The following is a 25,327-nucleotide window of genomic DNA, read 5'->3' on the forward strand; positions in this document are numbered from 1 at the left end:
TACTCATTACATGGTAAAGATATACAATTTTTTTGTTCAATTTTTAAAATGATTGCTTATTATTTGCTAACTTTCTCAATACTTTTGTAGCACATATTGTATGTTGATGGTGCATATTTCATGAATGAGTACGGTTCTCTTGAAATGTAGAGTGCTCAAGGCATGGAGAAATCTCACTATCGAGCCAGAGGAGTATATTTAAAAAACACAAGGCATGGAGGAGGAAAGATTCGTTCAAATTATTTGAAATAAATGTTTAATTGGTTTTATAGATGTACTTTTGGATGGAAATTAACCATGGAAAAGGCTCGTACCAACAAAAAAGAGAAGGTCAACAAAATGGAAAGCTGGCACAGGACCAGCACGTCATGCGACATGGAGATCCTCACAAAGGCGTGAAGGAAGAGTTTGGATTTAGTTTTGTACTAAATTCTATTTACGAATAGAAAACTATTAGAAATAAATTTCGAAACATAATGAAATACTTTGCAAATCTTGTCATTACAAAAAAGTTACAAACTTATGTTTATAAAGAAAGAGCTAATCGCTCTTGATTCTCTTCTGTACTTCAAACTCCTCCTCTTCAACATTTATTTTTCCTCTATAGTGTAAGAACTTCTTGTGACGGTAACCTTTCTTGAGGAGTCTGCATTATTGACTCCTGCCCCTTATGTGTAGCTTGCATAACAAAGGAAGTAGCTAGGTCTGGATGGCCAAAAACTTGGCCCATATCCAAAATATGAATAGCTGCACATTTTTCAATCAATATGATCTTGGAAGCATTAAAAGGAATAAAAGAATATCCCATATATCTAGAGAGAGAGCCTGAAGCATCAAAATTGGAAGTTCTACATTATTAGAGCACTTGCTATGATAAACAACAAAAATCTCTTTATTAATAGAAGCAATATAATGTGCAAGAGCAGCATCCATGCCAACTCATGCACAACTAGCACCTCCACGTGCAAGGAATCCATCTGGATCAGCAATCTCTATCTGCATTGATAGAAATACATATATGTAACCCCACAAATAACTGGAGCAAACGACAATCCATATGATGAAAAGGACAATTCTTAAGAGTGGTCTTGACCTTTTCATCAAGAGGAAAGACATCCCACGTTTTAGCCATACTAGACTTCTCAGATGCAGTTGTAACCAAACTTGCAATGTGCACAAAATCTAAGGTACCATGAACAAGGATCTCCTCTTCTATAAGCTTATTATAAGCCAACCACTCTTCTTGTAGAATGTTACTTGTCAAGTTCATAATAGTTTCTTTCAAATTGAAAGGTACATTGAAAATAGGCTCCACTGAAGGAACATATTTATCTTTTCCATCCTTCCTCAAAAGATCAAACAAATTCTCATCAGGTGTTGGCTCATTCCTGACTTCCTCAAGAATATCATTACCATCCTCTGGATTGTAACACTTTGTACTATGCGCCTATTTCTCCATTTTCCAATAGCAACCTAAAAAATCACAATCTAAAATGAGGTGGTGAATTCGAAAAGCAAATATAGGAAATCATAATATAAAATGAGGTGGTGAATTCTAAAAGCATATGGTCAAACGTGGATTGGACAACCTTGAAGAGGTACGCTTTGAGAGCTGACTTACAAACAATCGTGAAGTTTCAAATACTTTGCATGCAATGGAGACTAAACTCAAGACTCACATGCAATTTCGCCAACAGCATGATTATGGGTTTTTAGGCAAAACAAAACTTCCTCTTCGTGTCGTGGCTCTGGTTAAGTATGAAGTGTTACTGGCTCTAAGGGCTGAATGCATTAGTTTGGGTAGAATGGCTAATATAGGGCTCAAAGATGACTCGGACAATGGCACCACCTGTTGAAGATAACCAAGGGCTATTAATAGCATGATTAACGTTGCTAACAACCTTGTCCCCATGCCCGACAACTGACCATCATCTATGGACCGATAAGTGATAGTGCCTGTCCAACCAAAACATAACCTGGGATTTTCATTTTGCCAACGGTGCGATAATCCATTTCTGACTAAACTTAATGGCCCTCCTCATGCCATGAACGAATGCTGAACCAAGGAAATTGTTCGCAATGTTGTTGAAGTTTACCCATTGCGCCATTGGATTATAAAGCATACTAAAAGGCATTTTCTATGTCATGAACCTCTAAACAAAAAATTTAGAGAATTGAACGGTAGAAAATCAAATATGAACTAACGATAGGTATGGAAGGGTCTAACCGATTTTGATGATATGGAATGTCGTAAAGAATGGTAGATACAAATTTATCCAGACATGATGCCTATATTTCCATTGTTGCAGACACTCCTGTGTCCATGGCTCGAGTAAGACAGACTATGAAAGTGGTTCACAAGGATACAAAATCGAGCAAGGAGACATCAGAGAAAAGTGTAAAGAGGCCAGTTTCACAAGGAAAGAGCGTTTCTAAATTACTCATTTTGAGGTAGAGGTAGAAAAAGCTATTTGAAGAGATAAGGACGACACAAAACACTGTCCATTTGCTTATTCCCAGGGCCCCTTTCATGAGGATAGTAAAGGAGATATGCGATAAAGTCAGGGGCCCTAGATTTCATAGATGGTGGTAGAGTGCTACAATGGTAGGTCTCCAAGAGGCATGCGAAGACTTTTTGGTTGAATTTTTTAATCACAGCAACATTTGTGTTGCCCATGCAAGAAGGGTTACTCTCATGGACAAGGACATGGTTGTCGTCTCAACAGGGACAGGTACAGGTACAGGTACAAGTTTGACAAAATTTTAAAACCTCTTCCTATGAGCGATGAAAAGGCTTTCAAAATTTTGACCATTCCTCTAGCCACATCAAGAGGAAGGCTGATGATGCTAGTCTAAAAATTGAATAAGTCACAACTCCAGATTGAAAATTCACAAGATTGGTACAAAAAGGAAAGCCTATTGTTGAAGATGAAGGGGAGACTACCAAATGGTTGCAGCTCAAGAAGGAGAATGATGAGAGGGTGTCCAAGGTTCCTAGATAGCTTATCTACAACATATCCACTACAGAAGATGTTGATTTCTTGTCTATCTCTCCTAAAGACATCTCGATGCTAATTCAAAAGGATAGGGAAATTAGTGACAGTGCCGTGTACATGTGTATAAGGTATTAATTTATCATATCTCTTTACCAATTATATTAATAATAGCAAAGAAATGTCTAAATACTTTTCTTGTATCTTTATGCACGGCACTTTTGAAGCAGTTGACTCCAGAGCAGGCACAAGAGATATTTATATGTGATCCTAACATATCCTTATCTCACTGGTCAATCTTTCAATCAAGACATCACAGCTTGAACACTACTTTAGAAGTATGAGCAGCAATTGCTGCTTTGTTATTTTGCCATATGTGGAGAAGTAGCTGCTTTGCAAATTCTTGCAATTTATTGTTCATTTTGTTGATCTTTGTCATTTTGTTGGTCTTTTTTTAATTTTCATCTCTCATTGCAAATATTTATCTTTTTCTTAAAAACTTTTACGGAGGACATTGGACTGTCGTCGCTATCAACATTCGCGAAAGGAGTGTTATTTTCATGAATAGCATAACAAGAATGCACGGTTTATAGGAATTTTGAGCTCAAAAAGAAACTTGACATCTAAGATACTTGGCATCCGAGGTCCTTCAAGCATTAGCGAAATCCCTTTCCTACCACTAAGTCCTTCTTCTTCACCATTATAACCTTCTTCTTCTCACGATAATACATTTCAACCCCTAAGCCCAATTTCTTCTCACCACTTTGTTTTGTTGTAATCTCAACACGTTGTTGGTTCCATGGATCCTATTCTACCTTGTGCTAATCCAAAATCTTTGTCGCTTTGACTTCTGGCGTGAGGTCACTAAAAAAAGACTGCACAATCTTGCTAGTACGACGACGGATAGTGGACTTCGGCAAGTCACGTTGTGAAGCAACACTGCTGCTGCAAGGTGGGGCAAGGGGATCAATGGGAGATGGTAGGGTGGAGGGGGGAAGGGAGGCGCCAAGGGGAATGGGGGGAGGGGGGAGGGTGGAGGGGGAAGAGGTAGAGGCGGAGGCCAAAATGTAGGTGGCTAGGGGAAGGGCGGAGGCTGGAGGTAGGGGAGCAGATGAGGATGGGGGGACAATGGAGGTGGGGGTGGGGGTGGGGGTGGGGTGGAGGTGGAGGTGGAGGTGGGATGTAGAGGTGGAGGTGGATCGGTGGTGGCAGTGCGAGCTCTAGCTCTAGAGGCTCTCTTGTGCTCACGAGCCTTCCGCTTGCGCTCCTCGTCAAGCAAAGCTATTTTCAAGTCCTCTCATGGCTCCATTTCAACATTCCCCTATGATGTGGTGCCTGGTACTTTATTGTGGAGCAACAAAGCATAGGATGCAAGCAATGCGGTGCACTCATTGTAATTCTACTTTGCTTTAATTGCCTAACTTCAATGTTGTTTTTCACATCCTCTCACAATTCCATTTCATAATATTAGCAACAAGAAGCGCTCCCTCAGTTACAAGCATATGTGAAAAATTGTGCTTGGTAGCTCGTGGTGGAGAAAGCAAGCATAGGATTCAAGCTGCATGGTGCATGAGGGCCAGATTCTAGACATTGTTAACTACCTCCTCCCTACATCTTGTTGGATAAACATCAATCAAAACTTTCAAAACATGTGGGAGCAATGTCGAATGGATTTCAAGGATATTGAGCCTTGATGACCAAAAACATTCAGGCAATAAAAGCTAGAGTGTTAAGGGGAAGTCAATCTACCTCCGATCTCAACATGTTGTGGGGTCGTGAATGAATGCTGTCAAGGTGTGCAGCCTCTTGCAACAATGCAATATCCTTTCAGTGTGCTTGCCATCCAAGTGCTTGTCGTCAAGTGTCACTCATCGAGACCATTGGAATCTCACTCCATATTGCTCCACAAGAAGGGGAAAGGGGATGGGAAAGAGGAGAAGGAAGTGTGATTGTGGTGAAAGGGGAATGGCGAAGCGTAGACATACCAACAACAAGGGGAAAGGAAACAAAGTGGAGACAAAGTGGAGGGAAAGTAGTAGCTTGTATTCCCTGCATGTACTCTGGAGCATTACGAATGGGAAAGAAAAGAAGCTTTCAACTAGGGATTCTTAAGTAACATATATTGCTAAAGATGAGGAAGCTCTTACCATTATTGCTTTAGAGTATGTGACATGTTCATCCATCACATTGATGGAAATAACACATCCTTTGAAGCGTGCGCAGAGTTAGAAAGATATTTGGCACTCAAGCAAAAAGCTCCAAGTTCGGTCTTTTGATGCAATTATTTAAGCTTGATCTAAAAAAGGGGAGATCCTTTTGTAGCCCACCTTAACTAGATGAAAAGTATAACCACCCAACTTTTGAGGGTTAAAATGGACATGGATGAGGATGTTTGCATAGCAATACTATTGAAAATTCTACCTCAAGAGGACTATGGCAACTTGTCCCAACTTTGACATATCTTCCAACACCTAAGCTAGTTATTATGGTTGGGTCACTTTTAGAAGAAGAGAAGAAAATCAAGCTATGACAAAGTTGTTCTTAAGATGACACCTATCTTGCCAAGAGAACTTTCAAGGAATCTATATCAAAGACCTTCTCTAAGAAAAAAAGCAATATGAAGTGTCATTTTTGTGGGAAACCAGGGCAGTTCAAAAAGGATTGTTACACAAGAAAAGGTTTTCTACAAATCTTGTTGAAGATCATAGAGATGAAGAAGAAACAAATGCTATTGAGGCCACAGATGTGGCCAACTTGATTGAACATGATTAGCCCTTTTAGGCTAAGGACTCATCCCACTTATGGTCCATCCCCTATTTGTGAACCAAAAGATCCAAATTTAGAGTGAGGTCATGTTAAGTCTGGTGAGCCTAAATGAGTCTACTATCGAAGCAAACAAGTAGAGTGAGTTCCAGGTTGAGGTCCTATACGTTGTCACTGGATGTGGACAAATCTTGAAGCTTCTCATGGACTATTACTAGGGTTGAGATCATCAATTTGAGACACGAATGTTGGGTAGAGTGATGTACATGAGTTGGAGTGCATACAATCTAAGGGTCATATGAGTAACAGACCATATGTGTGTGTCAAGGTGTGTATGTGTTGATGTAATACATGTGGTTGGTGTGTGATTGAGAAATTAGTGGAGTCATTTGTGGGTCGAGATTCCATTTGTTGATCTCATGGATGATGCAAAGACGTGTAAACATGTGCCTACTTTTGAGGCTCACAATGGAATAAGGATCACTATCTCTTCTTCGTGCCATGGCTCACTATTATACCCATGGCTCAACTTAATCTTATCCATAATTATCCCAATAGTATCGATTACCCTTCTTTGCTTTCCATGTTGACCACAATGAATGCAACTGTGAAGTAGGTTCCACTAATCTTAAAATGCACACATTTTCGATCATGCCCATGGGTAGCACCAACCTCTGATCTGCCATGCAAATTTTGAATGGCTAGGGCTTTAAGATTTTCAATGGCTAGAGCTTCATTTTTGGTGGCTAGGGCTTCAAGATTTTAGAGTGGCTAGGGCTTCAAGATTTTTGAATGGCTAGCTACTCCTGAGCCTCCATCGATAGCACTCCCCTAACCATATGATTTTGAATTTTGATGTCAATCATGGGCATCACTTAGTTCGAGATTGCCATTTTGATCACCACAATCCTTGTTGTAAGGGGTGCAATTGTAGGTCATTGTTCAGTAACTTAACTTTGAAGAATTCTGCATAGCAGGGAGCAAGTTCTATCAGTTGACCAAGGGAGGTCATCACATTTAGTTCCCAAAACTTCTCCCAAGATGAGTTGATCTACTTCTTCTCCAAATGGGATTTGTCCTTGCTCCCTTATTTGTTGCCCTCCTCATTTGTTCATTGGGTCCATCTATCAGTCTTTTATTAGCGGATGACTCCCATATTTCAACGAGGGGTCATGGCTTATTTTCTCTTCCTTTCTAGCAAAGCCCTTGGTCTATCAGGTTCTTTTTTTTTGAGGCCATGGCTTATTTCATCCGCCATTTTTTCATTTCTTTTTGGCAAATCCCTTGCTCTATCAGCCTCTTTGGACTTATCTGGGCCCTCCTTGTGATCGTGTGACCACCTTTGTTAGTATCTATGCCATCTATTGGTGCACGGTCATCTTGATCACATGCCTTTTAAAGCATGTCGAGCTATGTCTTCCACGACTAACATTTGCTCTTTTGGTGGCATTCCTTGTTATAGAAGTAGCATGCCATGTTGGTGAGGTTGTGACCACCTTCATATCCACTTTTGCTAGTACCATGCCTACTATTGGTGCATATTTATATTGATCTCATGCCCTTTGAAGCATGTCGAGCTGTTTCTTTCACAATTAAGATCCACTCTTTTGGTGCTATAGAAGTATCATGCCATGTTGGTGATCTCCATTCTCTCCCCTTGATAGATAGGGTCTTCTTATGTCATGCTTTACTTGGTGAATGTTTGTGGCTCATTTGTACTTGTTGAACCAACAATCTTTGCTCATGTGGCCTGAACGGTTGCAAATGTTGCAAATACCTACATAGGTTATGTCCATGTTGTGCAAATACTTGCATAGGTTATGTCCATGTTGTGCAACTCAGCTCCTTTAATGAGGCCACTCTTCAACCACGACCATAATACTGTTTCGTCTTGCATGTTGTTGATTTGATTGTCAACACCTACAAAGGCCTATGCCAATTCATCTTTTTGTTGGTTAAGCCGGTTGAGCTTTAACAATATTTATTCCTTGCTAAATTCATGTTGAAACCTTTTCAGGAATGTAGCTTTTAATTTGTCCCATGTGGTAGATTACTCATTGGGATACTGGTCATACTATTTCATGGCTTTGTTAGTGAAAGTGGTGGGAGAGTAGATCAAGTATTCTCCCTTCGCGTGTTGACTTGCAAGATTGCAACCATTCACAAATTTGCAGATGCGATCGGGGATTTTCTATCTTGCATCTCATGAATTTTGGAATTTCATTCATATTTTTGGTCCTCTTGCTGCCTCATTGCCCCGAGGTGGGAAACCCCAAGGTTTGTAAGTATCGTTGTTGTAATCATACTTGTATCTCCATGATCTCTTGAGCTCAAATTGTTGATCACTTCCTTCACCATTAGTATTTGGCCAATTGTGAGGGTCTCTCCTCCACAATTATGGAGAACCTTGGCATGCTAGCCCGATCCCATGGGATCCTAGCTCGCTTAACTTCATTAGCCGTTCTAGTAGATGGAGTAATGAGCCAAAGCTCCTCAAGTGACCAAGCCAGATATTCCGAAGCACCCCCTAGCCAAGATGGTAGACTTGAAAAGACATGAAAAAAGGGCACTCATGGAACAAAACTCAAGAGGCTGACATGACCAGGGGCCCTTGAAGTGCTCGGGTGGAGAGACAAATTCTCTGTCTCGTCAGTGTTGAGGTGATATATTGCCACTATGATAGGTGGGGCCGTGGGCATGTACGCAAAAATGGGGCTAAGCGGGAATGACCTCTAAGGATGTGTACACACGAAGTGTGCGGATGCTTGCATGCATCGAATGCATCCGTGTGCATGCCTAAAATTAAGGGACGAATAGAATATACGCTAGGAGATACCCCACGACTCTTCTGTCGTAGATTTGCTTCGATCTCCGAGGAGCGATCGTTTCTCTACATTTTCTTTAATCGCCTCGGAGCTTCATGCATACTGCTCTTTTTTGCTGCCTTCCCAACAATCCATAAGTTTTAAGGCGTAGCTTCGGATCATCTCTGGACAAGCCCACACAACCCATTTGGGTCCTCCCAAATCACAAAAGACTCAAATTTAGATTTTGACCGCTGCAGAGGATTGCACGCTCATTAAATTGCTGGAATTTTCCTCGACGTTCCACACGATAGTCTTGCACGGCCTCGCAACGGCTTATTTGGGCGACTTGTTCTGTCACGCAGTCTGTTGCATCTTATTTCAGAGCGTTGCCTTTCGCGAAACATAAAGAGCAGCAACCGAGCTTACGAGAGACTCTTTTATGGGCTTGCGATGCCCAGCTTCATGGAAATATGACGGGCACGATCATCGACTATTAGTTGGAGTTAATTATCTGTCAGGATTACTGATAAAAAGGGAGATTATTAGGCAGCAAGTGAACAATAGGAAGATTTCTTTACCCCGATACATCTGGATATCGTCCATCTGAACACAGACATTGCCAATTATTTGGGCATGTTTAAGCTGGACAGGTGATCGCAAAAATGTGTTCTTTACAGCTGTTTCGGGTTGCAGGGCATGAGCGACACGACGGGATCCTCCATGTTCCAAAGGTACATGGATTTTTGTAATGGCAAAGAAATGCAATCAATTGTGCTTAATGTTGTGCCGTAGCACTGATTGATCGAAGCAGGTACAAATTCGGCTTATACAGAGGTGCAGTATACCTTATACAACAAGTTCTGGCAAAACACATAGCTCTCTGGTATGCAGTGCGCTTGCATAATTTGTACAAAAGCTTCAATTTCCGTCTAAATTTTATACTTTTCCAGAAGAGGTTCCTTTGGCACCCCGTCCTTTCTTAGGTTGGCTTGGGTGTCATCACGAAGTAAAGTATATTGTGTGAGCCTATTTTGATGTTGAATGCATTTATGAGCTCCTGGTGATGTTTGTCACCTTGTTGGGATCATGATGTTTGTCATACCACATTCTCAATGCAACGTGCAAGCAATCACTGGATAGAGAATAATAGATTTTGTCTAACGAGGGGGCTAGGATAGCTTTTAAGGAGGACAAGGAAGAGGGAGAGTCAGGAAGGAAAAGGGGGCGAGAGACAAATAAGGAAAAGTAACCGTGTGAGGAGGAGTGTAAGGGTGTGTGGTGTATGAGACTTTATGCATGGGGAGGTGGAAGCAACATACAATAACAGAATGAGTGTCCATGTAGACCTTTCGTACAGCTATCATTGCCTAAAGAGAATTTTATCTTTTTTTAAAGTGAGGAGATTGGTGGTGCTGCTCATCAGCTGGCTACATGCTCTCTCCATATTCCTGCCATTCTGGAACTATTTGAAACCTGGCCAGTAACTTGTGCTTTGGTACCGATGAATGTATAAAGCATTGCATTCAAAGTAATTTTCCTATTTTAACTTTGAGTTTTGTTTCATGCCCTCTTATGAAGACCCCTTCTACACCCTCTTCTCCACCCCATCTCCATACACCTTGGTCTAGTTGGAACTTGGTATACTTTCTTTACTTGCATAAAGCTTCTCACAAGGTCTCCTTATGGCAGTGCATCTCAAGTAGATAGAGCCCAATGCAGACCTGGTCATGGAAGTGGATCAATACTTTTGTTTACCGTGTTTTGGCTAGGGCATCATAAAGACTGATTGTTGAACCAAAGTTTTAGGAACTCTCATATCCCAAGTCTGCAGATACACTTGTCCTGTGTTATGAAGAGATAATTTTGATCCCCTTAAAACTGCAAGGTACCATACCAAGGTGAGTGAACTTGCGAAGTCACTGAACTGAAGCTGAATATGCTGAGAGTTGATACCAACGTAATGTCTCTACGGTATTTGCACCTGGAGCTATTGCTAAACTATCCTGTTAGGTATAGTACAATGCAGACGGCTCTAGGACGGAAGCATGAGAGAGAGAGAGAGTTTATGAAAAGTCTTCAAGACCAAACCGTCTACGAGACTAAAAGAAACTGAGACAATGAGCTGAGGGGAGGAGCCACTAAGCAGCATCAACACCCATGACGAAAAGAAAACCCTATAATCATCATTATAATGGCATCGATACCTGCAAGCTCATGCAGTGGGAGCTGGCGGGGGCATCAACCATAGGAGGGGGCACCGATGCGCGAGGTTGCTGTGGTGGCATAAAACTTGTGATGGAGTGCCGGCCACTGTCGACATCAACATGTGTGGTCAGCTGTGGTCTCGTGACTATAGCCCTGCGGCGAATAAGGGCCACTGTCACTCTTGTAGGTTGTGCCTCCGATCTGATGAGCATGGAGGGAAGGTCCACTAATGTGATCTGTGCCTCAGTCCATTGGCGAGCCTGACATATCTTTGGCTCTGACTCGGGCCCTCCCAGTCTTCGTCTCCTTGAGTCCTACTGCTCAATGCTGTTTGGCTGGAAAAACTCAATGATCATGATTTGAGTGGAGTTTGGCTATGTGTCTTGATCTCCCCTACGTGCCCTAAGCAATCGCTTCCTATGTTGATGGCCCCATGGATAAAGTCCGCCAAGCATCTCTGGTCTAGTTAGAAAGGAGATCCGAAACCATCCCTAAAAAGGTAGTGATAGCGACCTTTGATCTCATAGAGCACAGGGCATTTGAAAGCGAAGTGCTCCGCTGACTCGATCTCTTGGTGATGGCATAAGGTGCAGATGCAACCCTCTCTAAGGGGCTTAGCACATGGGAAGAAATGGGATGGGAATGGGAAAAGGTGGTCCCAAGTGGTCCCATGCATATTTCTATCATATTCCCATCCCACCATGTGCTAACAAAAAAAGAACTAGGTATGGGTTTAGGAGGAAGAGGTCACATGGCATCATTTCATGTGTTTAAGAGGTGGGGACCTTCTGGGGACAAGGACACATGTCATCCTTCCATGTTTTTGAATCCCTAAAAAAGGGGAACCCATTCTGGCTGCCTGGGTCTAGAGGCGATGGTCCAGGATGGGAGAAAAAGTGGCTATTCCCATTCTAAATCCATCCTAGACCACTTGGTGTAGGATGGGAGTACAAAAATATTCCCATCCTAAACCCATGCTAGCCCCATCCATGTGCTAAGGCCCTAAGTATGCCCTCCACCCGACCACTATCAATACGGAGACGGTTTGATGAGACGCGGAATTGCTCGATCGATATCCTCAAGGAGTGGGGGAGATGGATTTGTTGGTATCCTAGTGGATCGATGAAATCCTATGCAAAAATCCGTATGCAAAGGTCTCTGTAGATGCTGAGCTTCACAAAGACATTACGAGGTGCCAACCAAGTCTTGAATGTGCATAACTATAACAGCTTCTCGTGGATGACCTAGTTCAGCTTGTGATATGTGAGTGGGATGGAGGGGGCCTCAATGTTGTATTGGAAGGGAAGTAGCCTGCCTATGTTGAGCCCTAGGCTCTCAAACCACCAACATTTACGTGTATACCAAGACCTCTAGAGTCTAGTCACCCTCTGTCTCTAGTGCCATTGAGGAGGATAAAGCCAACCAAGGAAGCCTACGTCGCCTGTGGTGCAAGATCCATACTGTCTAATGCCGTAGAGATATGTGATGACCTGAAATGTTGCATCAAGCTGTAGTGGGGATGCCCCAAACTCAGCCAAAGGCTTAGTGCGAATCATCCATGAGAACCTTAAGCCTCTCAACTCAAGCCCAATCTGTCTCTTATAGGTCTGGCCCCCAACAAGGGCTGCCATACATACCTACTGGTGTCATGGGGATGTCAATTTCATGTGTAGCTAACCCTGTGGCTACTTCCGTGGTTACTTTGGCCAAGGGGACAGGCTTAGAGGAAGCACCCACTTCCTAGAGGTCCCTAGTCCAATTTTCAGTGCACCAACTAGGCCCAAATGCTAGGGGTTGAGGGGTCTAAATGTTGGGCCCAAGGAAAGCCAATGTTTCATTGGTTAGGAGGGGTTAGGACTTTAATGTGGGGGCAAACCAATTATTTCATTGGTTTGGAGGGTTAGAGCATTAATGAGGGGCCATGTGGTAATCCCCCATGCAAGCTTCTTGCCCCCTTCACCCTCCTATGCAGTTTTCAACGTAGCTTCATTGTTGTATGGCTGATTTTCATCTTTCTCAAGGTGCAAGGACCTTGGTTTTTGCTGCTGCCCACTTCCCAAGGTGATTGGAAGCTGTTTGTGCTGATTTCTGCTCAGATTTCGATGCTGGAACAGCCGCCTATCTTTGGGCTGTGCATATACCTGCTCACCTGAGATATTGCATACTGAATATCAGGCCTTGTATTGCACAAATAGATGAGGCATCCAAGAGCCTGGCTGTAAAGTGTGACATCCACTGATGCACCTGCATCATACGTAGTAAGCTTCAGCCCTGGCTCCATGGGAGTGGCTATAGGTGTACAATCATGCATGTTGAACCTATCCAATAGCTTTTGCACATACTTGGATTGAGACATAATGATGCCATGCTTGTCTTGTATGAACTAGATCCCCAAATAAAAATTTAACATGCCCAAATCTGTCATGTCAAATTCAGCTTTCAACTCAGCTTTGAAATCTGCAATTATTTCCATGTGAGCAGCGTGTCATCTACATAAAGAATGATGACCAAAATGTCCCCTTCATCCTTCTTGATGTCAAGGGTGCTTTCCGTGGGACTATTATGTAACCCCTTACTTGCCAGGAATGCATCAATCTTGGCATACCATGCACATGGGGCGTGTTTCAGCCCATATAAAGCTTTATTCAGCTGGCAAACTTGAAGTGCATTGCCAGAAAGTTCAAATTGAGGAGGTTGTTTGACATAAACCTCTTCCTGTAAGTCCCCATTAAGGAAAGCTGTTTTTATGTCCAAGTGATGGACATTCCAAACAAAATTTGCAGCCATGCAATAATTAACCTTATGGTGGTCATCCGGGATGTAGGAGCAAAAGTCTCCTCATAATTTATGCCCTGCTTCTGTGCATAGCCTTTGGCAACCAGCCTTGCCTTGTACCTATCAATGGACCCATCTAGCTTTTGTTTGACTTTGAAAACCCATTTGGTACCAATGGCATGCTTCCCTGGCGGCAAATCCACAACATCCCAAGTCTGATTTTTCTCAATGGACTGCAATTCATTGTGCATGGCATGTATCCAATGCACATTATCCTTGGCTTCTTCAAAAGAGTTAGGTTCTTCTTCATCAAGAAGAATACCTGCATAAGCTGTCTCAACAGAAAGAGCCCCCCCTGCGTACCTTACTGCGCTACGAGTCCTGCCAGACAATGGTGCCTCAAGCCTACTCTCCTTGAGAGTCTGTAGCAACCAATTCAGAACTGTTTTGGCTGCGTGCATCTCTTGAATCTCTTGCTTGACAACCTCATCCATACCCTGTGGAGGTGCAAAATCAGCATGTGGCTGAATTGGGGCTTGTGGATCAGGAGGAGGTTGCTGTAAATTTTGATTTTCAGCATGAGCCTCAGCTAGGGAACCAAATGCTATAGGAAGCATCCCCTCAAAAACATCATTTGAAGAAGCTGGAATAGTAAATTCAGCATGTGTATGTGCTGAATTCTCTGAAAATATAACATCTCTGCTCACAAAAATTTTGCGAGAAGCAGAATTGTAGAGACGATAGCCTTTGCTTTGTGCACTATATCCAACAAAAATGCATTTAAGTGCTTTATCTGACCACTTATGTCGAAACTCCACAGGCACATGGGCATATGCAACACAACCAAAAACTCTGAAGTGATCCACTGAAGGCTTTCCCCCATGCCATGCCTCATAGGGAGTGATTGTTTTTAAAGCTTTTGTGAGAGCCCGATTCAAAACATAATTTGCACACATGAGGCCTTCGAGCCAAAACCTGTGAGGCAACTTCTTACTAGTAAGCATGCATCTATCCATCTCCATAAGAGTGCAATTCCTACGCTTAACTTTGCCATTTTGCTCCCCCTTGTATCTGTGTGAAGTGTCTGCACCTTGAGTCCTGTCTCATTTTCAACCATAGCCACAAAGTGTTTGAAATGCATAAACACTTCTGATTTTGCCTTAAGACCATAGACCCAAGTATAATTGGTAAAGTCATCTATGAATGTAACATAATAGAGATAACCACCAAAAGCAGGTGTCCTCATGGGACCGCAGACATCACTGTGTATGAGTTGTACGAGTAGCTCTTACTGCACCATCCTTCTTAAAAGGAAATCTATGCATCTTGCCAAGGATGCAACCCTTACATGCATGAGGAGGAGGTGATTCCAAAGGAGGCAATGCATCAACCATAGCATGCTTCTGAAGTGTCATCAAGCTGCCATAGCTCATGTGCCCATATCTGGCATGCCATAACTCCGCATTCTGCATTACAGCAGTGGGAATTGCTCATTGAAAGTTCAAGATTGGATCTGTTCTCATAAATGTCAAGCTGAAAAAGACCCCGATACAAAGTGCCAGACAACATCAAAGCATAGTCATTCTCTTTGTCTCTGACTGCACACTTAGCATCATCAAATATGACCTAAAATCCTCCTCTATTGAGAGAGGACACTAAAAGCAAATTCTTATTTATACCTGGCACATAAAGAACATCTGAAATTTTGAAACCTGTGCCATCCATGGATGTGAGTATGATGTCTCCTACTCCACACACTGAATAAGAAGAATTATTTGCACATGTCACCTTCTTTTTAGTGGGTGGAGGATGCATAGATGCAAAAAGGCCCTTCTTAGAAGTGATGTGCTTAGAAGCACCACTATCAAAATACCAAGTGTTCAATGTCTCATTGACACTGAGAGAGCATGCACCCTTTGAAGGGTCATAACTGCAAGTCAAGACAGCATATGGGTCATCCTCAATAGTGGCTGTAGTATCTGAACTATCTACTGAAAATTTTGAAATGCAAGACAAAAAGGCATAGCGCTCTTCCACAAAGTTGGCTGTAACATCTCCTCCATCATGTGCATCAGGAGCTGATGCATTTGAGACAGCCATACGTGAATCCCTTTTCTTTTCTTTACCTATGCGCTTCTTGCATTCACCAATATAATGACCTGGCTTCTTGCAGTAGTGACACATTCCTTTCTTCTTAGGCTTATCTGTATCACCTTTAGCCTTATAAGAGGGCTGTCTTGAATCAGCTTTATGCTGATGTGCATGCTGATTGGCATGTTGCTTTTGCTGCCCTTTTCCTATGGGCTTAAACTTAGAAAGCATGGCATGCTCGCCAGCCTTTGTTCCATATTTCTCCTTGTCTGCTCTTCCTACACCATAAGTCCTACCAACTCGTGAAAAGAGAGGATTGCTGCCCCCCTCAATGACAAATTCAACGAGGTGTGGAAACCAAGATAGGGCTCAAGAAGGGAATTCAGAGTGGTGGTAATCATCTCTGAATCCGGAATAACTTCATCTATATTCAACAACTATTCCCTCAAATCCTGAAGCTTTGTGAGGTGAGCATTCATGGAATCTCCCTCATCCATATGCGTATGAGATAGCTCTCTCTTTAGGAAGGAAACTCTGGCATCATTTCTTGCTGCAAACATACTCTCTAAAATTTCCCAAGCTGCCTTTGAGGTCTTGCATGACCGAATGTGAGGAATAATGAACCTTTTGACAGAAAGAGAAATCACAGAAAGAGCTTGTGCATGTCTAGAATCCCATCTTTTCCGCTCTGCTGTGGGAGCCACTGGAGTAGCAGCTGCTTCAATTACTTGTGCTGCATTTTGACCTCTACCCCTGCCTCCAGCTGTAGGAGTGACACATAGATTCTAGCCTTGCCTCATCTCCATTGGCATAATCCCAAAGATGTCTGCCAACCAAGATGTTACGAACCATAAAACTCCGCAAGGAGTAGTTGGTGCCATCCAACTTATCCTCCAGTGTGAGGACTCCAAACACTTCATTGGGGTTGTTCTGAGCCATTTTTGCTAGAAAAACTCAAAAAACACAGCAAACTAGACAAGTAAAATCCCTTTCTGGGATGTAAAATGCACAACCGGACTCTGCTAAAAAATTATGCCCACAGGGACAATTACTGTCACAACCTATCAAAGGCTTTAAATGCACCACAATGCTCTGCAAATGCTCAAAAATCTGCAAAGAATATTTGCAAAAAGTGGCAAAAGTCTGCAATTTGACTCACACTGAGTCTAGAACTGCTGGCAAATCTCCCAAATGCTCTTTCAACTGCCAAATTGCATCCTACGAAATGGTGGCGCTGATGCAGCTATACAGTATGCAGTACGACGACTTGTATGGTTGGTACGTGTAGTACGTAATACATGTATGGGGTTCGTACGTTGTACGGATGGTAGCTATATAGTATGCAGTACGACAACTTGTACGGTTGGCACGTGTAGTACGGAATACATGTATGGGGTTCGTACGTTGTACGGAGGGCGTCACTGTATGGACAAAAATGTGCAAGGAAACACAGATGTACGAGTTGCTGTTGTACAGACAGATAGTCTGTTTGTTGTACGGACAACAAGATCTCGGGCCGGGAGCAAGCACTAGGGCGGTGAACAAGAGCTTGGAGCTTGGGCAGGAGGAGATGGTCCAAGAGCTTGTGCTGCTTTGATACCAAATGTGAACAATGGGGAGCAATGAGCAAGAGTGTGAGCAAACGTAGAAGTTGAATAACCGAATAGGAATGTGTGAAGTACAAAGTCAAGTGAGGGGTTTTGTCTAAGTAACAAAACCCTATCCTATCCACTAACCGTAGTTAGGGATTGGATTGTGGTTAGGGGGAAAAACCTCAATGAGGAAAAAGTGCCTCTAACCTACTTATTACAATACATTGGCTATTGCCTAGAATATAATAATAATTCTAACAGTGGTAGCAGAAGTTAGAGATAGAATGCTGCCGGCTCCTTATGGACGTGGTTCTGTGTCGTCTCCTGGCCATGGCTTTGCATCTGACAAGGGCTACGGTGACCGCTGACGAGAGAGAGAGAGAGAGAGAGAGAGAGAATTTATTAGAGTGTGCTAAAGACCGATGGGTCTATGAGACTGAAGAAAACCTGATACAATGAGCAAAAGGGTGGAGCTACTAAGCGAGCATCCTAACCCATGCTAGAGAATTGTGTAGACATAGTCAGTGATATCATAGTACATGTCCACCATAAACCTATGCAGCCATCTTGGCATCATCATCCTCATGTGGAGCCGCAATCTGACCCACTACAATACAATAGGCATATAGAACATCAAGATACATCCAACATCGGACTAGGTGGTGTAGAGAAGCCCGTAATGGATCGCTACCATGAGTAACCTGTCGTGCCCTGGCCCCTCCTAGCCGTTACTTGACGTCTGACGAGTGCCACTGTCACCCCGGTGGGCTGCACCCTAGGTCTAAAAACAGAGGAGATGCTAGTGAGTGTGATCTGTGTGTTTGTCCTTTACCGGGTGTGTTGCGTCTCGGTCTGAGGGTCTCTGCCTCTCTTGCTAATTGTGGCTGTGATAGCGACCTGCTCTGCTTGGAAGAACTCTAGGATGGGCCGGGCACAATCCCCTGCTCCTATCTCCTCGATCTGATGAGACAATCTCTATGTCAGACTGCCTCGTGAAATAAAAGTTGCTAGGCATCTGTGGTTTGGGTATAGGAGTTTGGAGAGGCCCTCGAATCCGTCTCTGAAAAGGCAATGGTATCGTCCACAAATCTCATAGTAGACTAGGCAACGGAAAAAGAATTGCTCCTCTGACTCCACCTCATGGCGCTCACACAATGTGCAGATACGACTCTCCCTGGGCATTCCCTCTGCACGCTTGCTCTCAATACAGAGTCAATGCAATGACACGTATAACTATCCAAGGGCAATCCTAAGTGAATGTGGTAGGTGGATCTAGGTGTACCCCGGTGGGGTGATGAAACCCCTCCGCTAAAAAGTGCAAGCAGTGGTTGTGATAGAAACTGAGCGTCACACGGAGCTCTGCCTGTGCTAGCCAGGTCCTGAATTTGTGTAGATGTAGAAGATCCTCCCGGATAAATTGGTTGAATTCGTTGCTCCAAAATGGGACAGATGGAGTGTCAATGCTGTACTAGAAGGAACGAGGGAGTCAAAAAGGAGAACCTTGGTCCGTGGGTCTTGAAAGTGTGAGTGGAAGCACTGTCTCTCCAGTCGGGCCGGGGAAGCGTAACCTCTACTCAGGCGGGCCTACATCGCCAGTCTCATCGTGAAGATAGGCCCTGAGAATAGAACTCCCAAGTATGTGTATGATGAAACGATCTCAATTGGTGCCCCAACTGCTCTTTGTGCGGCTGTTCTGGAGGTGTTGAAGATCATAACCTTGGTTTTACTTAGGTTGACCTTCAAGTCATGAGACTCGCAAAAAGCCAGTGGTGCATCTAGATTTCTCTAGAGCCTCTCATCGGACACATCATCAGCATACAAAAGAATATGGAGCAAGTGACCGGCAAGAGAACAACCAGCACCTCCAATGTCCTCATAATAGACTCAAGCTCGTCTATGTAGAGGCCAAACAAGGTTGGTGAGACTGGACGGGCCAAACAAGGTTGGTGAGAGTGGACAACCTTGTTTGACCCTAATGGTGGAGAGAGAGAGAGAGAGAGAGAGATGATATGATTGTATTAAAGTTCGCGTGAGACCCTTCAGGATCTATGGGACTGGCGATCACTATTAACTAATAGTGATCCCTTACATCCAGTGAAGATAAAAATCTTACAGCTTTGTCATGTAGTGAGTACTTGTTGGGCTAGCTTGTGAGCTAGACCCAGTACCTTGTTGTGATGTTCTAAACTCTCTTTTAAGTTACTTCCTAGCCTTTTGGCTGGTTGCTCCAGCAAATTCTTTAGGTCTCTACTTTCCCCATAGCCTTCTCTGAATGATGAAAATTGTATGAGGGAGTGTACCCTATATCGATCTCATCCCTTTTACTCAAAGACACCCTCAATTGCTAAGCCCAACCCCTTAGAGCTTCTCTTGCAGTACGGTCTACTCAGGAATACTGTGAGGACAGGTGGGGGGAGAAGGGTGGCACGTAGCAAATGGATTTTTCCAAGGTTCCCCTCACTGGGAAGGGCTCCCCAATGATGAGGAGTTTGATGAGAGGGTGACACATTCACGCGTCCTACCCAGCAAGGAGATTGAGAGGGAGTCACCCACTTCTTGTAATTTTATGGGTGCTTGTTTGCAAGAAAGGATGCTGCAGCACAGACTTCAGGCCATGTTGGAAATACTTTTGTCTAGTGTGATTCATTGGCATGAGAGGAACATCATGGCTTAGAGGCCACAAATACGTAAAAGTTTGTTTGTTAATAGGTTTTTAATTGGACTTCAAGAAAAGCCACGAGTGTGGAATGTTTTGTTTTATGTTCCTTCACTGGATTGTATATTCTTTCTTTTCTCGCCAACTAACTCAACCATGGAAAATGGCATATAAGGGAATGGTCCTACTTGTGTGTCTAAAAGAGTGTTCAAATTGGCTTGCATTAAATAAGCACAACGGTTTTGACATTTTAACATAATGTATGCATTTTTGTTAGTTGTCTGAATTCATAAAGCTTCATGCAGAGGGCAAAGGTTTTGATGCAGTCTGCATGGTGCGTCCGTGTATGGGAGCAACTACGATCTCATTCTCAAGTGGGCTCAAGGGTTCGATTGTCAATACGTCCTTATGCGTCTTCTTGCACGGTTCCATCTAAAGAGATGGTGGTGATCCTTACCAAGTTTGTTGCTTGTTCATGTACAAGGTGGCTATTTTTGAACTCTACTACTTCCTCTATGGCAGAAGCAAAAGCTGATTGTGATAGCTACAGACCTTGCTTAAGTGTTACATTGTATGTACTATGTACTTTTATGGGCATCGCCAATATTTTACTTCTGAGTATTATCTGTTTTTGAGAAAAAATAGTGTGCTTGATTTACAGCATATGGTGGCTATCTTTTGTTGTCCACCTTTGCACGTAGATCTCTCCAATGATTTTATATGTTTTAATTTGTAAAATAAGATGTTCTACTCATGAAGAGATCATATATAACGTAGTAAGCATGAACCCCCTTATCTCATCTCCGTGCCTCTCTTAATGTTGTTTATGTTGTAATAAATAATTTGAATAAACAGCCTCTCACACAGCATCTCGCTCCTCTCTGCCAGCCCCTCGTAGCCCATCTGCCAACCCCCTTGTTGCCCTCACCCCCGTGTGTGTGTGTGTGTCACGGGGGCGTCTCAGCGTGTCGCGGCGTCCAAGGCTGCTGTCGCGGTCCCGTTGGCCTGACCTGCGCCCTCATGCATTCCGCCATGGCAGCTGCTGTTGGGAAGCAGCTGCTCGCCTTTGCCATCCCTCCTGGCGCATAGAGCTGCACCTGCAGCAGTGCCTGCAGCTCACGGGGGCTCCTCTAGCCCTTGCCTCCCCCCACTGGCGCATAGAGCTGTGCCTACAGCTCACGGGGGGCTGTCTCTAGCTCCCGCACATCCTCAATGCTCCACCAGCGGATGTGACAGTACAAAGTCAAAGAAAGGGCAGAGAAGGATTACCAACACACTTGGAGGTCCCCAGGGTAGCAACTTCCTTGCCTTTCATTTCTGGAGTATGCAATGCAATAAACAGTGAGCAGCTTCATACACTGGATAATGACGACACAAAGCTATATAAAAGCTCTTGAAAGTGCAATGACAGCGTACATGGCAGGGTTACCACCCAAAAATACCTCAGAGGTCTTGGCTCACCTTAGCAAAATCTGTATGGCCTTGATTAAGAAAGTGGATAGCCTTGAGACCACCAACGTGACATTGATGACAGAGAAAGCACATGTTGATAAGACACTCGATGAAATAAAGAAGCAAGGAGGGTGTATGCAAGAGAATGGAGAAAGGAGAGAAACAAGAAGAATGAGTGGGAGAAGGGAAACTGAAAAGACCAGCCTTTATTACAAAATGCAAGCCATGGGGACATAATTACAGCAACTAAGAGACATGCAAGGAACACCGGAAGGGGCACACAAGGCAATGGAAGAACTGAAATTTGAGAATGAGAAGCTCAAGAAGGAGATGGCAGCCTTGCAGACAACCATACAAGGAAAGCATTCTGAGTTTACACAGCAAATCACCAAAGGGGAAGCAGATAAGATAGAATGGAAGAAGGGTGTGACAGCCCCCAAGAAAGAGATCATCTCTGAGGCTTTGGAGGAAGAAAAGAGAAGCAGCAGCAAGGTTTTGAATGTCTTGGTTAGAGGCTTAACAGTTGGAGATACCTTTATGTCAGATGCCAAAGCCTTGCTCACCAAGATAGGAGTCAACCTCACATGCGAGACAGCATGGAGAGTTGGCGAAGCCGAGGCCCCAACAAGACCCCTTATAATGAAATTTCAGACAGCAATGGACAGGTCTACCCTCATGAGCATGAGAGCAACCTGCGCGTTATGGCAGCAAGAGATATATGTAAATGGGCTGTCTACAGAGACGGGAAAGTGATTATCAAAGTGAGAGTAGAACGGGAGGAAAGGGAAGAAAGAGAAGAGGGGGAGATGGATAGCACATGACGGTGTGAGACCCAAGAGATGAGGGTACAAGGGGGGCTGAGAATAGCAGTGTGGAACTGCAATGGTACCCTTTGGTCCGACCCCTAGGGTTTCTTGGAAGCATACACCAACAGAGACATGATCTTCTACACCAAGACCCATGTAAGATGTAAGCCCGGAAAGAGGGCTGCCGACAGTGACGGGATATATCTAGGAATCAGCCCACTGAAGGAGATGAGAGGGGACAATGAGATACGGGGGTCGGGAGGTGTGGCTGTCCTTTTTTCGAGCACATCTGAGACCACTCATATCTGTGATTTGGAGAGAGGAGCACACACGACATATGTGGGTGCGAGTTCAGCTACCAGATACATGTCCGATTTTCATTGCAGTGTGCTACTTTCCCCTAGACACATCATTTTATGCACGAGAAGCACCACTGAGAGGCACATCCCATATGAGACTATTCATGATGACATCATAGAGCTTTCTAGACAGGGTGATACTCTCCTCCTTGGTGACTTCAATGCACGCACTGGGAACATACATGTTGGCTTGTTAGATTTCAATGAGGATTCCCTCATAGTACCGGAGATGGATGAAGCAGAGTTAGGGATTGTGAGGCAGTCGGCAGATGCAGATGCACCAGTGACAGCATATGGGAGGCATCTACTCGAGTTGGGAGCTATCCATGACTTGATCATATATAGTGGTCTCAGATGGCCATCATCTGGTGGGCTCACTTGTTTCCCACATGGCGGGGGGAGAAGTACAGTGGACTACCTGTTGGGTCCACTAACCTGTGCCCCACAGAAACATGATTTTATTGCCTCCTCCTCCACTCGGGGCTGACCACTCATACCTTGCCTTCTGTTTATCAGCCGCCATGCCAGCCATGAGGAGAGCCCCTTGCCACTCACTCGTGTTCAGATCCACATTTTGATCGTGCTCTTGACCCGGTGTACGTGAGCCACATGGCTTCTAAGCTTCAAGTCTTACTTGGAGAGGATATGGATTTTGCATATGCATTAGATACCCTTGTGTCATTGATACATGATGTTGCCACCAGATCCTTTCCCACGATTCGATCAGGTTGGAAGATGCCCCAAAACCCCTGGTTTGACGATGAGTGCAAGGAGATGAGAGCCCACCTCACACGTGAATAAGCAGTGGGACATTTGACTTCACCAGAGGCACAACGGATCTCACTCCGAGTGACATGGTGCAAGAAGCAAGCTTTCCTCATACACAGGATGTATGAGTTGGTCGGACTTCTTTCACAGAGGAGATTCTACTTCGGGATGGGGGCTTTTGTCGAAGGGGAAGTCGGCCATTCCCATCACAGATCCAACAGCCTTGCATGCACATGCATGCTCTCTCTATGATGTCCCGGGTCAGGCAACACCTGATATGCCTTCTATGCTCAGACCCAATACATGTCACTTGTTTACGGCACAGAATGTACAAGCTGCGCTTCTCCGGCTTCATAACCGGAGATCACCAGATCATGAGGGACTACGCACTCATGGACATGAGGTCTTGACCTCAGTCCTAGCACAGCTATTCAACCATGCCGTATGCCATGGCTTCCCGCCCACCTAGAGCACTGCCACCATAGTATTGATATACAAGGCAGGTGATCCCATGGACACTGGGAACTATCGCACTCTTATGATTGGCCACACTCTGGCCAAGATATATGGGTCGGTACTAGAGAGGAAGATTAGCAGCCACATAGAGGGTCACGGGCATCGGGCTCTTGTGCAGGTAGGTTTTTGGAGATAGCACTCCACCCTGGACCACATTTTCACCTTGTGCAACAAGACTGCTCCTAACTAATAGTAAACACTACTAAGTTAAGTAGAATTTGCAGGAGAGTTAAGTAGTGTAGTTACCTTATGTTTAGGAAAAAGAGTAGGAGAGGAAGATCATGGGCTGGATCTTCAACAGAGACTTGTGAGGGGCTGCACAAGGACAGGAGGAAGTCAATCCTTTTTAGAATTCAGCTGAGTATTGAACTCTTGCTGTATATTCTATTTCGGTAATGAAGTACAAGTCATGAATTGAATTGCCAAGTACAACTAGAGCCCTTATATAGGTATGGCCCAAGGCAGTACAAAGCAGTATTGCTTATGGGATGACCTCCTAGGATGCCACGTGGCAACTTATGGTATCCCCTAAAAAAAGAAGAAAACACTTACAAGCCAATAAAGGCCTTTCTACTAACTTTTAGCCTAAGTAAAAAGTAACCCTCTGTTACAATCCTCCCTCCTCAAATAGAAATTTGTCCTCAAATTTGAAAAGGCTGTAACCTGGACATACAATGCTCCTTGTAAACCTGAACAGCTCAATTCTGGTCATATCAACTGAACAATGAAGTTTCTCAGTCAATACCTCCCTGTAGGCATGCTGATCTGCAAATGGATCATATAATATTCCCAAGAAATCAAGCAATTGGGTGGAAGAGCTATGCTGTCCAATATAACAGATCTGATCATATAATCCAGTGAGAGACATGCTGATCTGAGAAAGGATAGTGAATGCTGGCTGCAGCATGTCCATATATGCTATATAGCAAGAGAAAATCAAATCTGCTCATAAAGACTCAATTTTGGCCATAGAATTCAGCTAAGCAATTGAGGGTACTGCTCCACAATTGTAGATGGTTGCCAAGAAGACTCCTCATCAAGTAGACCTCTCCATTTGATAAGATATTCCATGTAGGACTCGTTCCTCAACACATGATCTCTAAATCCAAGGATCTTCTCAAGAATATACTCAATTTGGCCCTTTTCATCCATAGGAGGTAGCTCTTCCATAACTTGCTCCTTGGGCCCCAAATACTTCTTGAGCAGTGATACATGGAATACTTTGTGTATTCTAGAGGATGGTGGAAGCTCCAACTCATAAGCCACTTCCCCAACTTTCCTCAAAACCTTGTAAGGTCCATAATACCTATGAGCAAGTTTAACATTGGTATTACCTTTCAAAGAAGCATGCCTGGACTTATGTAATCTGAGAAACACATAATCCCCTTCTTCAAAATGAAGATCTCTCCTATGCTCATCAACATAATCTTTCATCCTTGCTTGGGCCCTTACCATATTATCTTTGCATTGCTGTAATAGAGCAGTCATATGTGAGCCAAATCATCCTTGGCTTGCTGGCTAGTCAATGCTTGATCATAATGGTT

General features: G+C 43.7%; 1 protein-coding gene across 3 annotated transcripts in view; it reads left to right on the top strand.

Annotated features, from left to right (window-relative positions):
• The first annotated feature begins 9,079 nt into the window (after positions 1-9,079).
• Positions 9,080-25,327, top strand: part of LOC147896712 (mechanosensitive ion channel protein 2, chloroplastic-like) — a 90,722-nt gene continuing 74,474 nt past the window's right edge. The window contains exons 1-3 of one of the 3 annotated variants that reach the window (XM_087381434.1): positions 9,080-9,294; positions 9,375-9,446; positions 20,188-20,366. In XM_087381434.1, the coding sequence (XP_087237560.1) occupies positions 9,226-9,294; positions 9,375-9,446; positions 20,188-20,366 (320 nt within the window). In that variant the 5' untranslated portion in view covers positions 9,080-9,225. The remainder of the gene's footprint in view (positions 9,295-9,374; positions 9,447-20,187; positions 20,367-25,327) is intronic. The other 2 variants (XM_087381435.1, XM_087381436.1) reach the window with 2 other exon arrangements.

The sequence above is a fragment of the Dipteris shenzhenensis genome, chromosome 11 (assembly GCF_047967505.1).
Source record: "Dipteris shenzhenensis isolate YYH24624 ecotype China chromosome 11, Dip_SZ_1.0, whole genome shotgun sequence".
Taxonomy (NCBI): Eukaryota; Viridiplantae; Streptophyta; class Polypodiopsida; order Gleicheniales; family Dipteridaceae; genus Dipteris; species Dipteris shenzhenensis.